The sequence below is a fragment of the Ochotona curzoniae genome, unplaced genomic scaffold (assembly GCF_017591425.1).
Source record: "Ochotona curzoniae isolate NIBS_2020 unplaced genomic scaffold, NIBS_Ocur_1.0 contig_605, whole genome shotgun sequence".
NCBI classification, from domain to species: Eukaryota; Metazoa; Chordata; class Mammalia; order Lagomorpha; family Ochotonidae; genus Ochotona; species Ochotona curzoniae.
Window position 1 is genome coordinate 5,598,351 of NW_024466491.1, and position 14,591 is coordinate 5,612,941.

At 65.1% G+C, this 14,591-nt stretch overlaps 1 protein-coding gene across 3 annotated transcripts; it reads right to left on the bottom strand.

The window, feature by feature from the left end:
• Positions 1-7,407: 7,407 nt before the first annotated feature.
• Positions 7,408-12,912, bottom strand: LSM4 (LSM4 homolog, U6 small nuclear RNA and mRNA degradation associated). 3 transcript variants are annotated; one of them, XM_040990965.1, is made up of 5 exons: positions 12,802-12,912; positions 9,939-9,980; positions 9,411-9,509; positions 8,573-8,756; positions 7,408-7,927 (listed from the first exon to the last, which is right to left on the bottom strand). In XM_040990965.1, exons 1-5 carry the CDS (start codon positions 12,802-12,804, stop codon positions 7,836-7,838), a joined length of 420 nt encoding a protein of 139 aa, XP_040846899.1. In that variant the 5' UTR covers positions 12,805-12,912; the 3' UTR covers positions 7,408-7,835. The 3 variants fall into 3 exon arrangements, with proteins under 3 accessions (XP_040846899.1, XP_040846901.1, XP_040846900.1); XM_040990967.1 differs by lacking the exon at positions 12,802-12,912 and adding an exon at positions 12,033-12,150; XM_040990966.1 differs by lacking the exon at positions 12,802-12,912 and adding an exon at positions 11,253-11,391.
• Between the last annotated feature and the right edge of the window lie 1,679 nt (positions 12,913-14,591).

Consider the following 14,591-nt stretch of genomic DNA (forward strand, 5'->3'; position numbering starts at 1 on the left):
GTCCCGGCAGCTCCACTTCCCACCCAGCTCCCTGCCTGTGGCCTGGGAAAGCAGTGGAGGACGGCCCACAGCCTTGGGCCCCTGCACCCGCGGGGGAGACCGGAAGAGGCTCCTGGCTCCTGGCTTCGGATAGGCTCAGCTCCGGCCGGCGTGGCCACTTGTGAACCATCAGACGGAAGACCTTTGTGGATCTACTTTTCCAGTGGACAGAAATAAATCCTTAAAACAACAACAACCCACAGCTTTAGGCAGAGAAAGACAAAAGCAGCAGGCAGGCCAGGCGAGGGGCCCTCCCCTGCTGGAAGGGAGGGGGCAGCCCGCTGGATCTCACAGCCCACCCCTGGGGGAGGGGACAGGGTTGGCAGGGACCAGCCCCCTCCCCCCTCGGGGGCCGCAGCTCTCTCCCAGGGCTCAGCAGGGCTGCCAGGGGAGGGGCTCGGGCCCAGGTGGGGGGCACTGGCTGGTCTCCAGACATTCTTGGGGATCGGATTACAGCAGGCGAAGGCGGGCGGCCGCCTCCCCAAAGCCTCTTTCTGCCCTGGCTTCCGCCCCACCACGGTGCTGCTCCTGCTTGCTCAGTACCCTCCAACTGTTAACACACGTGCTCTCCCACCCACGTGTGTGCACACACCACGCAGGGCCCTGTGGGTGGATAGCAGTTCCTCCTTAGGGTTGATGCAATGGGTGGGTCAAGCTTCTGGAAGATTCCAGGATCCCTTACATACAGACACCCCTCCCCCCCCAAGACTGGCTCAGTCCTGTGTGTGTTGATGGACTCAACGATCGCCTGGGTGGCTCTCCGAAGCTTCCTCCAGGACGGGAAGCAGCAACGGGGAAGCCACAGCCTGGGACATTCACTTCCCACCTCCTGTGCGTGACTCTTGGCTTGCTAGCCGGCTCGCTGCGCATGTGCACCCTGGGAGGGCCCCTGCCATCTGACTGGGAGACCCGGATGGAGGCCTTGTCTCCTGCTTTTGCCCGTCCCCCTTGACCCTGTGGTGGTTGTAGGAATTGGAGGGGTGACCCAGCAGATGGAAGATCTGCCCAAGTGCTTGGACCCTGTACCCACTTGGGGGTGGCTCCTCCACTGGCTGGCCCAGTGCTGGGAACAAACTAGTGGATGCAGCATCGCTCTCTCAAACTCTTCAAAATCAACAGATTTCCATCAAACAAGGCCAGGGGGTATGGATGTGGAACCCTAGGGTGCCAACTGCCTTCCCTCCCACTTCACCACTGCTGTTCAGGAAAGGGGAAGGGTGCCTCGCTGGCACCTGCTCGGGTTTCTGAAGAGAGCCAACCCATTTCCAGGGAAACAGACCGAGGCTCGGGGGTGACACTGCCATAGCCAGCCCAGGGAACCTTTCTGGAGAACATCAAAGTTCCTGCTGCGTCTGGAGGCCAGGGCAGTGCCCACCCAGACACCATCCTGGGGCCCAGATCCTGTTGTTGGCTGCTAACAGTAATCGGGCACTTCAATTGCAGCACAAATGAAACAGATTAACATATTGGGGTTTGGGAGAAGAAATAGGGTGCCAACTGGCTCATTTTGCCTCCTGTGGCACCAGCATTATACTGCTGTTAGTTCGAGTCCCAGCTGCTCCACTTCCCACCCAGCTCCCTGCCTGTGGCCTGGGAAAGCAGCGGAGAACGGCCCAAAGCCTTGGGACCCTGCACCCACGTGGGAGACCCGGAAGAAGCTCCTGTCTCCTGGCTTCGGATCGGCTCAGCTCTGGCCATTGTGGCCACTTGGGGAGTGAATCAGCGGAAGGAAGATCTTACTCTCTCTCTCCTTCTCTCTGTAAATCTACCTTTCCAATATAAATAAATCTATTTTAAAAATAAATGAATCTTACATACAGAAATGATCAAGTTAATGAGTCAACCCATGGAGAGTTGAACGCACGCGCCAGGCTCCATCCTGCTCAGCAAGGAGACCCATGGTCAGCCAAGACCCTCAGCACAAGGCAGACACCTGTGCCCATTTAGCAAGCGGGTGAGCCGAGAACGGCGGGACGAACACATACTGCAAACTTGGGGAAGCCGATCTGAGTCCGGTGGCTGGGGTAGCTGGGCTGCCTGGGGGCCGCACCTCTACAAAAGGCCTAGTCCCCCCTTGGTCAGAGGGGGGAAGGGGAGGATGAGAGGGCGTGCTGTCCCAGGCTGGTGTGTGCGCAGCAGCCAGCCCACCTCCTCAATCCATGATGCCCAGATAGGGTCCCAGCCAGCGGGGCAGGTGGACCCCACTTGGCCAACCCTCCCAACTCAGCCCCGAGCCCCCAGGCCTGCAGGGCCGCCTCGGGCCGCCAGCTTCCTGCCCTCCTCCTCCGCCTTCCCCATGTGGCTGCCAGGGCTGAGAGGAAGTGGCTAGCAGGCTAGGGAGGGCACCCCCTCACTACGGTCTCACTTCCCCTGGGACAGGGCGGGGCTTCGGGGTCCTCTCCCCTTCCCCCTCAGCCTAGTCGGGGTGCCGGCGGGCGGAGGGAGGAGGAAGGGCGCGGGGAGCCAGCGGGCTGGGGGGCCTGGCGGGGTGCAAGGGAGGTACGCCCAACGTCCAGGCGTTTGGAAAAGGGGCGAAGGAGTTGAGTGTGTGTGGGGGGGGTGGGGGGCAGATGCGCGAGTTGCTGGGGGTGGGGGACGGAGGAGACCCACCCCTTACTCCCCACCCCAGCGATCCAGCCGGGCGCGCCCAGCCAGGCTGGGGTCAGGGCCAGCTCGAGGGAGGAAGGGCGCGCAGTAAACACTGGCCCGGGACGAGCAGCACGCGCGCTCCGGGCGCGGTGGGGGTGCACAGTCCCCGGGGCGCAGCCCACGGAGCCCACGTCGGGGGGCTCCCCAGCCCCTGGCCGCCGAGCTGCGGGTCTTGCCCGTGGGAGCTCGGGAGTTAAAGGCCGGCGCGTCTGGCGGCCGGCCCGGGGGCCTCGCGGAGGGGAGCAGGTGGCGTCAGCGGTGACGCCAGGCCGAGGAGGGGCTGCGTAGAGGCCGGTGCATAGGGGGAGTTTGGGGGGAGATGGCGGGTTTCCTGGGTGCTGTGTCCAGGAGGGATACTGAGGCACAGGACGGGAGTGTGGCCAGGCTGCACGGGAGTGTGCCAGGAGCCGCTGGTGTGCTTTATTTGGGGGTGGGGAGGAAGCGTGGTTTGGTTTGCTCGGGGTGCACAGGAAGCTCTCCCCCAGAGACAGCCACGCTGGTCCGCAGCGATCACCCCAGACCCCCATCTCTGGGTCTCTGCCCGGCAGGACGATGAGGGATTGGGGCGCGCGGGCAGACTCGGCCCGAGAGAGGTGGGGGAGTGACACGAGGGGAGAACGGGGATTCAAGCCCAGCCTGGCGCCCCACCCCACCCCCGCTCGGGTCCTCGCCACCCCGCCACCGGCCCCATCCCCTGCGCCGCCTCCTCCCCAGGCCTCCGGACCCAGCTCGGCTGTTAATTAAATGCAGAGGGAGGAAGGGGCGCTGTTAACCCCTTCTCCACCAGGGCCCGGGAGGAGCCCAGTCCCGCCCCCTCCCCTCCTGCCCCAGGCAGGCCGCAGGTCCAGCCCTTTAGCTGGCCCCAGGGTTTCTGGGCCAAGCCTGGACACAGATAACCTGCTAGAGAAGAGGCGGCGGCCAGGGGGGCGGGATTAGGGATTCAACAAAGCAAGAGGGGGAGGCAGAAGGATTTAGGAGCTCCAGGCACCCCCTGCTGCTGCCCGTGGACCTGCCCCCTCCCCAGCCTGTGCCTGCAGCCCTGGGTCACGTCCTGGTCCAGGTGCCCCCTGCACGGCGCTGGGCCACCTGCGGATATCAGGGACACACACAGAGCTGTGTGCGTGGGAGGGTGCGTGGGAGACCGCACACAGCACGGGGCGACGCGAGTGCGGCGGGAGGGGGAGCTGGGCGAGTTGGCGACTGAGAGTCAACTTGAGGAAGTGTGGTGGGGGAAGGGGGCCGGTGGGAACTGGGTATGCAAAGGCCCTGGGGTGGGGCGGACCGCTAGCTGTTACAGGAAGCTGCGAGAGGAGAAGGGGCGCGTGGGGCAGCTCAGGTGGGTCGTGTCAGATCAGCCTCCCCCAGCCTCCCCCTCTCCCACCGCCTCGAAGCCCCTCCTGTCCCGGGATTGGCACCCAGCCCCTCAACAGGCTGTGGCTCTGATCCACTGTCCCCCACCTCCCCCACACCACATCCCATCTCTTCAGGAAGACGCACATACGGGGGGGGGGGGAGGAACCTCTGACCTAAAACCTGCCTGAGAATAGCCGCCCCCTGACCCCAACCTCCCAGAAGGAGGTGGTGGTGGCGGTTGGTGACGTGAGGGTGGCTGCGAGGCTGCAGAGGCGCATCCGGCTGGGCCCAGGTTACCATGGCAACACTGACTCAGCCAGAGGAGAGACAGGTAGCCGCATCTGGTCCCCAGGCGACCGCCCCTCGGTGGACCTGTGAGCTCCCAGCACCCTGCCCGACCCCCACGTCGGGGAGGGCGGGTGTCAGGAGGCTGTGGAGCCTAGGTGAGGTTCCCTGGCCTGAGGGCTGCCCTGTGTCTTCCTCCATCCTCCTGTTGGTATGACCCTCACCCAGCCGGCCCAGCCATCTCTCCCTCCCTCCCTACAGTCGGTACTTCACCCAGTATCTATGCGACTCCGTGGACTGGGTCTGCCCGGGGCTCAGCGGTTACAGACACCTGTCTCCCAGGGTCCTGGGCTCCAGTCCCGCCCCTGGTTTCCTGGGAAGGCCGACTTGGTTGGAGTGCCCGGCTCTTGGCTGCGGGCAGGGGAACCTTTGAGGAGACATCCGCACAGGGCAGTGCTGACTGCTCTCTCAGGAGAACCAGGGCAGGGGTGCGAGGGGTGGAGGGATCTGTGTGTGCTTCCAGTTGGGGGTCATGAAACAGAAGTGGATATGAGTGATGGGGTGGTCCCCATCCAGGGCCACTTGCTCCACTTCCCTCCAGGCTCCCTGCTCATGTCGCTGGGAAGGCAGCAGGTGCCCCTGCTGGGCACGTGGGAGACCTGGCTGCAGGGGGCTGGCCACTGCCCACCCCAGAGAACGAGACTCAGCTTTCAAGTTCAAGGTCTGTGTTAGCGAGAAGACAGCGGCGGGGGGAGGGGCCTGCTGGAGGGCCAGGAGGTGGACAGGGATGGACGAGGCAGGGGGCAAAGGGTCTCTCCCAGACCATCCCAGGAACAAAGACTTGGGGGTGTTGGACATAGCAGCTCTTGGGGAAGGACTGGGAGTGTCTGGGCCCCCCAGTATCCCAGGGGTGGGTGGTGGCCCTCACTCTGGTCTTGGCATTGGGGCAGTCCTTGTTCTGCAGGGAGGGGGCTGACCTCCCCCCTTAGGGGTGCCGAAGGGGCGGCAGGGACAGGGGAGACTCAAGCAAGGCTAAATATTTTTAGGCACTGAATTCAACCCTGAAATATTTCCACGGCCACTCCCGGAGCACGCTGGTGCCCAGTGCCAGCGGAGGCGGGGCACGACTGAGTCACCGCAGGGTAGCCGTGGAGGGCGGGAGTGGGGGAGGCCAGGCCCGGGAGGGGTGGGCTGAGGGACAGCCCACAGTGAGAGCTGGGCCCGCGGGGTGTCAGGGGAGGGTCCCTGCTGGACAGCAGGCCAGTCCACTCCCTTCCTCCTTCCCCAGGCTGCAGCCTAGGCTCCCTCCCTCCTGGGTGTCGTCCTGCGCGTTAATGAGCGCTTGCTCTAGGAAAGGGTGGTCCTCAGGTGCCTGGCACCCTCCCCGGGAGCTGCACACCAGTTAGGAAACTGGCCTAGACCGGCTGACCCTCTCTGCCTTTGTAGACCGGAGGCTCCGAGTATGTCTGGGGTGCTGGGTTCGAGTCCCAGCGGGCTGCTCCATCTCCCTGCTCACCCACTGCACCAGGGGACAGTGGTGGTCGGGGATGGCCCACGCTGGCCGTCACTGTTTACCACTGCCTGCCTGGGGGGAAGGGGATCCTCTGATCTGACCTTTGGCCTCCTCTCTCAGGCCTGGCCTCAGGTGCCCAGGGACTTTGTACCCAGCTTTCTGGAGACAGCCTCCTAGCCACCGTGCTGGGCTCACCTCACAGCTAGCCCCGCCACCTCCCTCCCACATAGAACCTGTCACCAGGAGCACTGGGTTCCCCACCGCTTCCCGGCAGGGCCCGCCCCCTCCCCTTTGTCCAGTGTCTACTAGGCTCCATGGCCTTGGCCGGCCAGAATGGGAGATGGGAAAGCGGCCCCAGTGGGCCAGGCAGCCCTGCACAGGGAAGGGGCACTGGGTGCGGTGGGGGACCCAGTGCTCCTGGTGACAGGTTCTATGTGGGAGGGAGGTGGCGGGGCTAGCTGTGAGGTGAGCCCAGCACGGTGGCGGTGGGCACAGACAAATCCGTACCCGTGCCTGCCTCCCTTCTGGGGGTGCAGCCTGTGGGGGTGGGGTGAGCCCTGGCCCCTTCCCCCTCATCCAGGCAGGCAGAGGCCCCAGCATCCACCCTGGGAACACGCAGTGCTCTGGCTGGGGACGGCGACCCCCCAGGGGCCAGGCAGGTGCTGTGGGTCTGGACCCCAGCTTACAGTCAGAAAGATCCAGAAGCTGCTGGCTTGGGGAACTCTGCCAGGCAGCCAGCAACACGCTCGCTTCTTGGCTTCTTCCTCCTGCCCTTGCGCCGAGGGGCCCGTGGATGAGGCCCCCGGGAGGCCGCCTGAGACAGGGGCTGTCCCCGCCGCCACCACCACCGTGGTGCGCTCAGGAAGGAAGCTTCTGGAAGGCCGTCCCACCAGCGTGGGGGCTGCTGCAGCCCACGCGGCAAGGGAGGGCCAGGCGGCTCAGGGCTCACCAAGGACACTCTCCCAGCGGATCACCACCCACGCCCGTGTGTGGAGACATGCGGGTAGACGCCCACGCGTGACCCCTGGCCTGGCCCTGCTCCCCCAGCCCCTTCCGTGCTCAGCACACCTGCTCGGGCCCAGGCCAGCTCTGCCCTCTCCCACACCTTCCGTTCTTTCTTCATTAAATGGATTTGTCTGAGACGCAGAGGAAGAGCAGCAGCAGGGGAGAGCTCCCACCGGCTGGCTGACTCCCGGCCAGGGCCAGGGCCGGGCAGGGGATCTGGAAGTGGGGCACGTGGCATCGTCGTGGATAGGGGATCCCAGCACCCTGTATGGGTGGGAGGCAGAGGCTTAACCCACAAGGCCACAACTCTGACCCTCATGGAGACACTGAACTGGGAGGCCCTGGGCGGCCACCTCCGGGCAGACCTGGGGCAGCCCATGGCGACCTTGGGCCTTGTGGGAAAGCCTGCCCCCAGGGACCCCAGCTGGCTGCAGTGAGGAAGAGGGGGCTCCCCACAATGGCAACCCCCAACCCACCTTGGCCTGCCTTTGCTGTCTCCGCCCCACCTGCCCCATGTTGCAAGGGGGTCCAGCAGGAGAGCGGAGCGCCCGGCAGCGGAGACGAGGTGGGTCTATAGGTTTATTCTTGTAACAGGAGGAGGAGGAGGTGGGCAGGGAGCTGGCCAGGCCTGGTGGCAGGGGGCTCAAGCTGCCGCCGCCGCAGTCATCACGGGGAGGGGTTGGGGTTTAGCGACCCTGACACCGGTTAGGCTGCTGTCCAGGCTTGGCTGTGTGAGGGGCCTCACGCACCCCGGGAAATGCAGACCCCCACTGTGTGCGCGCCGCAAGGCCAGGGAGGGCAGGGAGCCCGCGTCAGCTTCGGCCTTGGCCCTGGGGGAGCGAGGCCTTCGCAGAACAGTAAACACCCAGCAGGCTTCCGGTGTGAGGGGTTCCGCGGCGCCCCCTCCTTCCCCTCCCAGCAGTCCTGGGGCCACCAGGAGGGCGGGGGGCTGGGGGAACACTCAGTCTCTGGGGATACCCGTGGGGGGCTCTCACTGCTTGCCCGCCTGCCGGCCTGGCTTCTTCTCGGGCTGCCCTCGGCCTGTGCCAGGGATGCCACCTCGGCCCCGGCCGCCAAACACACCTGTGGGCACACACAGGGGAAGGCGCTGTGTGTGGTGGACACCAGGATGGGGGCACCTGTTCGCCCCCCAGCTCCCCACCCCATGACCCGGCATCCAGCCGCCAGGGCCGACTGCTTGGCAGCAAGCACGTGTTCACGTGACAAGGTGGACGAAGAAGCAAGCCAGGAAGGCTTCCAGGGGGAGGGGGAGGGCACCCCACTCCAGCACCGCCCCTGCCTGGCCTCAAGCTTGCCTCCTAAGAGACAGAAAGGGGGGTGTCTGGTGTGTGCAGCCCCAGGCAGGGGTCCCGTTTCCTAAAGATCATTTACGAGGTGGTGGTGACAGAACACCCCGCCACACAGCCCGCCCAGAGGGACAAATGGGGGTGGCCCAATGGGACGGGGTGTATACAACGCCCCATCCCTGGACCCCGTGAGGGCCGAGGCTGGCAGGGGGAACCCCAGGAGGCCTCTGCGCCACCCACCCCTTCACACCAGGCCTGCCAGGAAAGCAGGTGCCGGCGGTGCAGCGTGCTTCTCCAGGGCCAGCCCTCTCCCCGCAAGGGGAGGGTGAAGCAGGCCAGGCGCCCAGCGGCCCGGCTGCGATGTGGGCCACAGGCGCTGACGACCCTCTGCCCGCCCGCCCAGCCTCGCCCCGTCACCCACCTCGGCCCGCGCCGCCCATGCCGCGGCCCTTCTGCTGCTTCTGCTGCTGCAGGCCGCCGCGCCCGCGGCCCTTGGCCAGCACCTCCTCCTTGACCATGTCGATGATCTCATCGGGGATGCGCAGGTACTTGATGGTGCTGCCGCGGATGTAGCACTCCGGCATCCGCCAGAACTTGTCCCCGTCCTGCAAGGGGACACTCGCGCTCAGCGGGCAAGGCCCCAGGCCAGGCCGGAAGCAGCACTGGTCCCGGTGGGGCAGCCCTCCGTCAGGCAGCTCCTCCCTCCTGCCCGCGGTCCCTGTTTTCTAGAGCCTTCTCTGAGTGCAGGGCACCGGCTGGGATGGTGACCTGGGGTCTCCTGGGCCCTAGCCATGACACCGGCGGCAACTGCCACCTGGAACTCGGCCTGTCCTATGCCCTCCCCTCTGCTAGGGTCACTCTCTCCTTGGGGCCCGGGGAAGGGTGTCGACCAGCCAGCAGCCCCTGGGAGCCCAGCTCCACATTGGCAGTGGCAAGGACAGACGGGGGGATGGGGCAGAGCAGAGTGTGGGATGGGCAGGGGCGGCCATGTCCTCTCGCATCCCCTCCCTGCTGGTTCACATCCCCGAGCTTGCCGGTGGCTTTCCACTGCTCCCCAGCCCAGCCCAGCCCAGGGACGGCAGCGGTACGCTGCCTGGAGGGAGGCCAGCAAGGTGCCAGCAGTTGCCAGGGCGACACCCTCGGGTCCTTTGGCATGAGTCCCTGCCGGTGCCCGCTGCCCCCGCCCGTGCCCCCGCCCGTGCCCCTGCCCGCGCCCGCTGCCCCCGCCCGTGCCCCCTGCCCCGCCCGTGCCCGCTCACCCTGGATGTGCAGATGACCTCGCGCAGGTTGATGTTCATCCAGTTATCACAGCTCACCAGGTGCCCGTTGTATGTTTCCCCGTTCTTCAGCTCCACCAGCTGCGGGAGGAGCAGGGCGGGTGTGTGAGGGGTGTGCGTGAGCGTGAGGGGTGTGTGCGTGTGTGTGCGTGAGGTGCATGCATGTCACAGGGCTGCCTGTGCCGTCTTGGAAGGCCTCCTTTCCCACATCTCCACGGGTGGCCATGCCCGCTGCAGCCCGTCACCATGGGCAGCTGTGGGGCGCGATGGTGGGCGGAAACCTCCGTGTTCCTCCAAGGCACAAGGGCACCCCGCAGCACACAGCCAGCCCAAGGCCCTGCTCCCCAGGGCCCGCGCGTGGGTGCCCTGACAGGGCGGCAGGTGGGTCAGTTAAGGGGAGCCATGGCGCTGGGCGCACGCGGGCTTCTGTCCGACGCAGGCCTGGCACTTCTAGGAGGCACACATTCGCTCTTCCAAGGGGCGCCCCCATCCCCGTCCCCGCACACTCACCATGGGGTGGTTCTGTGCCGTCTTCAGCAATGACAGGGGAAGCTGAAAGGCAAGCAGGCACTCATGACTTGGGTGCCCGGCACCTGCGCCACCCGTGGAGCCATGATGCCCCTGGCCGGGGGCATGTGTGTGACCTGTCAGGCCCCAGGCCTCATCTCCCCCAGTGGTGGCCCGGCCTCACCACGCCCGCGGGCTCTGGCACCTGCAGCCAGACAGAACCAACTGTGGAATGCCCACCGGGGCCCCCTGCCACTCCTTCCCTAATAGACAGGGTACCTCCACCTGGCACTGAGTGTCTGAGGGCACCCAGACACCGTTTGCACCACGGGGCTCTCTCACCCTCTGCTCTGCCATCCAAACAGAAACAAAACGTTGTCATATTAAGGGGTGGGCCCTCGGCTTTAGAGGGGTCCCCCAACATGCCTGGGTTTAACTCCACCCAGCTCCCCCACTGCAGTTGGGCGCCCCAGGAGGGAACAGGTCCCTGCCAGCCAGCTGGGAGACCCCAGGCAGCTCCTGGCTCCCGCTGACATCTGGGGGAGATGGCTGGGGAGGAGGAGCTAGCTGACCTGCAACTAGAAACACACAAGGGTCAGGGAAAGTGGAAATCAATCAATCAATCCTGCAACAGTGGAGCAAAACACTGAACCTTACATTTCCTAGCAACTGTTTCAAGCCCCCCACGCCATGTTTTAACATGCCTTAAGCATCTTTCAAAGGAAAAGATAAGAGTGACACCCAAACAAACAAACAAAAAAAATCTGCTGGTTCACTCCCCAAAGGGCCACAAGGACCAGGAGCCTGGTGCGCCATCCGAGTGGCCTGCCGGGGGCATGGGGGTCCAGCCACCCACGCCAGCCTTCATGCGTGGCCTTGCAGGCGCCGGAGGAGGCAGCTGCACGGGAAGTGGGGGGGGCCGGCCAAGAAGCCGCTTCACTGCATTCTGTATGTGAGGGCTCCCCTGTGGATGGCGGGGGACAGCCGGAGGCTGAGGCCAGATGTAATCTGAGGTCTCTAGGAACCCAGTGTTACAAGGTGACAGCTCAGGGGGCTGCAGTGCTGCCGACTAAACCACCCACACCTGCAGTATAGGTGCTGGTTCAAGTCCAGGAGGCCCCGCTTCCCATCCAGCTCCCTGCCTGTGGCCTGGGAAAGCAGTGGAGGACGGCCCAAAGCCTGGGGACCCTGTACCCCTGTGGGAGACCTGGAAGAAGCTCCTGGCTTTTGCAATGGGGGGAATCAAACCAGCCAAGAGGCAGCCGGCTTCCTCTTCCTCACTTTCAAACAGAGCCGCCTTGGAAGACACAAGCTTACGAGAGGAGACTGGAGGAATATTCTGGAAAGCCTAGCTTGGGCAAGCAACGGCTGATGCAAGCTTTATAAGGCGGGCCTCCAGAACACCTCTTTGCCCGCCATCCCTGGCTTTTCTGACATGGTGCTGGCCGTTGTCACCTCCCGGGGTGACCAGCACGCGAGGGACTGTCAGCTTTCCAGCGATGGGCCACAAGGGAAAGGGGTGGGGACACCCACCCCTCCTCCAACACATGACGCCAGAGGCGCTTCCCCACGGAGGGCAGGGGGCGGCAGGAAGCCATGCCCGGGCCCACTTCCGGCCCAGGCTTCCTGGAAGGGCCCAAGTGGGAGGAAGAAGGGACAGCATGGTGAGGGGGGCTCTGCCAGAGAGGAGCCTCCTGCTGGCTGCTGGAGAACCTGCCAGTGGGGAAATCACGGGGGGGGGGGGTGGTCCCTGTGCCCGACAGAACGTGACACCTGGGCCCTTGGCCCCACCACAGGAAGCGGGGTGGAGGGCACAGTGACCCGTTTGACCGGGACAGGTGGCAAGGCTGCTGATGGCAGCATGGACCTCGCACCTGCTGGGCAGGGGACAGCCAGCGGGGGTAAGTGGAGGGCACAGTGCCCTGATCCACTACACCCCACCCCACCCCAGGGGCCCTAAAGCAGCAGAAACTGCTGGGCAAGCCACATTGGGGGGCCCCACCCCGGGGGGCAAGTTACAGCCCTGGCTTGCCAGGGTTGCCCGTCTGCTCGTGCCCCTTACCTTTGCCCCTGACACCCCCACCCCTCCCCACTGACCTCCGGGGTTGCTGTTAACACGTCACCCTGCTCCAGCCCAGCCCTCCTAATGGCCACCCTGAGCCGCCCTGGCTGCTTATTTCATGGCAGGCCGACCCCGGGGTCTCTAATTATCTTCTGTGTTTATTACCCTGGCTAGAGGAACAACTCCCAGTGGGGCGTGGACCTTGCCCAGTGCCAAGCACACACCGGCCCGTGGGGGCCTGGTGCAGCAGAGACAGACAGGACCTGCCTCACTTGGTCAATATTTGCTTAACAAACACAGGAGGGAAAGGGGGCGGGCACCACCCAGCGAGGGCGCGACACCTGCCCCGTGGGCCAGGGAAGGAAGAGGGTGGGTTGGAAAACACGCCGGAATGCAGGGCAACCCCGGACGCCAGTCGGGGAGAGATGCAGAGAAGGGTGGGCGTGGTGGCTCCAAGGGTCGATCCTCTATCTTGTGCTGCCAGGGCACATCCCGGCTGCCCTGCTTCTCACCCAGCTCCCTGCCTGTGGCCTGGGAAAGCAGTGGAGGACGGCCCAAAGCCTTGGGACCCTGCACCCGCGTGGGAGACCCAGAAAGCAGGCGGTGCAGCCTGAGCTGGGCTGGGGGGACGGCGGTGCAGCCTGAGCTGGGCTCGGGGGACGGCGGTGCAGCCTGAGCTGGGCTGGGGTGGACGGAGCTGCACACCGGCAGACACCACGTCTTGCGGAGGCCCCGCCTCCCGGGCCTCAGTTTACCCGCACACGGACCCCCGGCCCCACACCTTCCCGCCGCCCTGGCCCTCACCATGGTGTCGGCGGGGACCCCGGCTCCCGGCTACTTCCGCCGTCGCGCTCGCCGTCGCCGTTCCCGTTCCCGCCGGTTGCCGCCCCGCCGTGCGCGCCACACGCCTGAAAAAGAGTGGCAGGATCACGGGCCAATCGCCGCAAGACACGAGAGACGGTCCACCAATCATAATCGACAAGGGGCGGGGCGACGGCCATCCCGCCCCAGACGTCAGGGACGGCGGCCGTAAAGCAGCGCCGCGGAGGGTTGCAAAAGGGGGCAGGGAAGCAGAGCCAGACAATCACGCGCAGCAACGCCATGTTGGGGGGGGCATCGCGCAGGCGCAACGGGGATCCTGACGGGCTGCCCTTATGTTGGAACCGTCTGGCGGAAGAACGCATGCGCAGGAACGGTGTGGCAAGGCAAGTGCTCATGCGTACTAGGATCCTGGAGGGACAGGGCCGAGCAAGCCAGGGCGCATGCGCACTGGCGCCGCGGTGAGGCTTGGCGCATGCGCCGCGGAGTTCTGGCGCGTCTCCCACAGGGCGGAAGCGGTGCTTTGGCCGGTCAGCCGGTCACCGCGTTCGTCCGCTCCTCCGCGCTTCCCGAGCCCGCGTCCTGGCGGTGTAGACGCGGGGACCGTCCCTGCGCCGGCTGCCCCAGCCCGCCCGCCCCCCGAGTCGCCGTGGCTGGTGGCTCCGCCCAGCCACCTGAGGACGATAGGATTCTAGAAGCTTCTACGCTCCGGCCGCCGGGAAGCCGCTGCTCCGGCGACCCCGTGTGGCCGGCCGCCGCCACTGCAGCTCGTCGGCGCAGCCAATCAGAGGCGTCCGTGGCTCGGGGCTGCGTGCTGATTGGTCCAGAGTGGGCTCCGTCTGAGCCAATCAGCTGCTCACTCCTTGGGAAAGTTCTTGCGAACCGACAGGAAGTTTTTTTTTTCCCTTCTGTTGTTGTTGTCGTCTTGTGGGGAGGAAGTTTAGGAAAGTTGAGTCAGACCTGTGGACTCGTTGTCCTCGAGGCGCCCCGGGGCCGGGGAGGCTCATCCGGGGCCGAGGAGGCTCATCCGGGGCCGAGGAGGCCCCGCGAAGCAGGTGGACACCCCGCAGGTCTTTCGCTCGCCTTGGGAGCCCGAGCGGGTCGGCTTGAAGATCTTCCATCCCGCTGGTTCACTCCCCAAACGACTACGATGACTAGGAGCTGGGCCTGGAACCCCATAGGGCGTCTCCCACGCGGGTGCAGGTCCCCAGGCTCTGGGCCGTCCTCCACTGCTTTCCCAGGCCACAGGCAGGGAGCTGGGTGGGAAGTGGCGCAGCCGGGATTAGAACTGGCGCCCATATGGGATGCTGACGTTAGCAGGAAGAGGATTAGGCTGTTAAGCCACCACACCAGCCTCAGACTTTGGATTCTGTACTTGGAATTACTGGATCCTCAAAGAATTGTCTGTTGGGCCTTGAACTTGACCAGACCACTTTGTTGCCCCAGGCTTTACACTGTAACTGTTTTAAAGTGCAGTTTTGGTTTCCAGTTACTTTGTTGCGGCCTAAGCCCCCCTGGGCTTCCTCCTGCCCGAGTTGGCTTCTTTTGGTTACATTGTTGCAAAGCCTGCGCCGCAGACAGAGCCTCGTGGGAACTGGAAGGTTAGGTTAGGGAACAGGCGTTTAGTGCAGCAGTTAGGATACCAACCACTTTCCTTGTGAAATCTGATTTAGGTCCCACCTGCCCCATCTCCTTGCAATCCAGCTTGTGACCGCTCAAGCACTCTTGACAGCCGCGTGGGAGACCCAGAAGGAGCTCCTGGTTCCTGGCGGCAG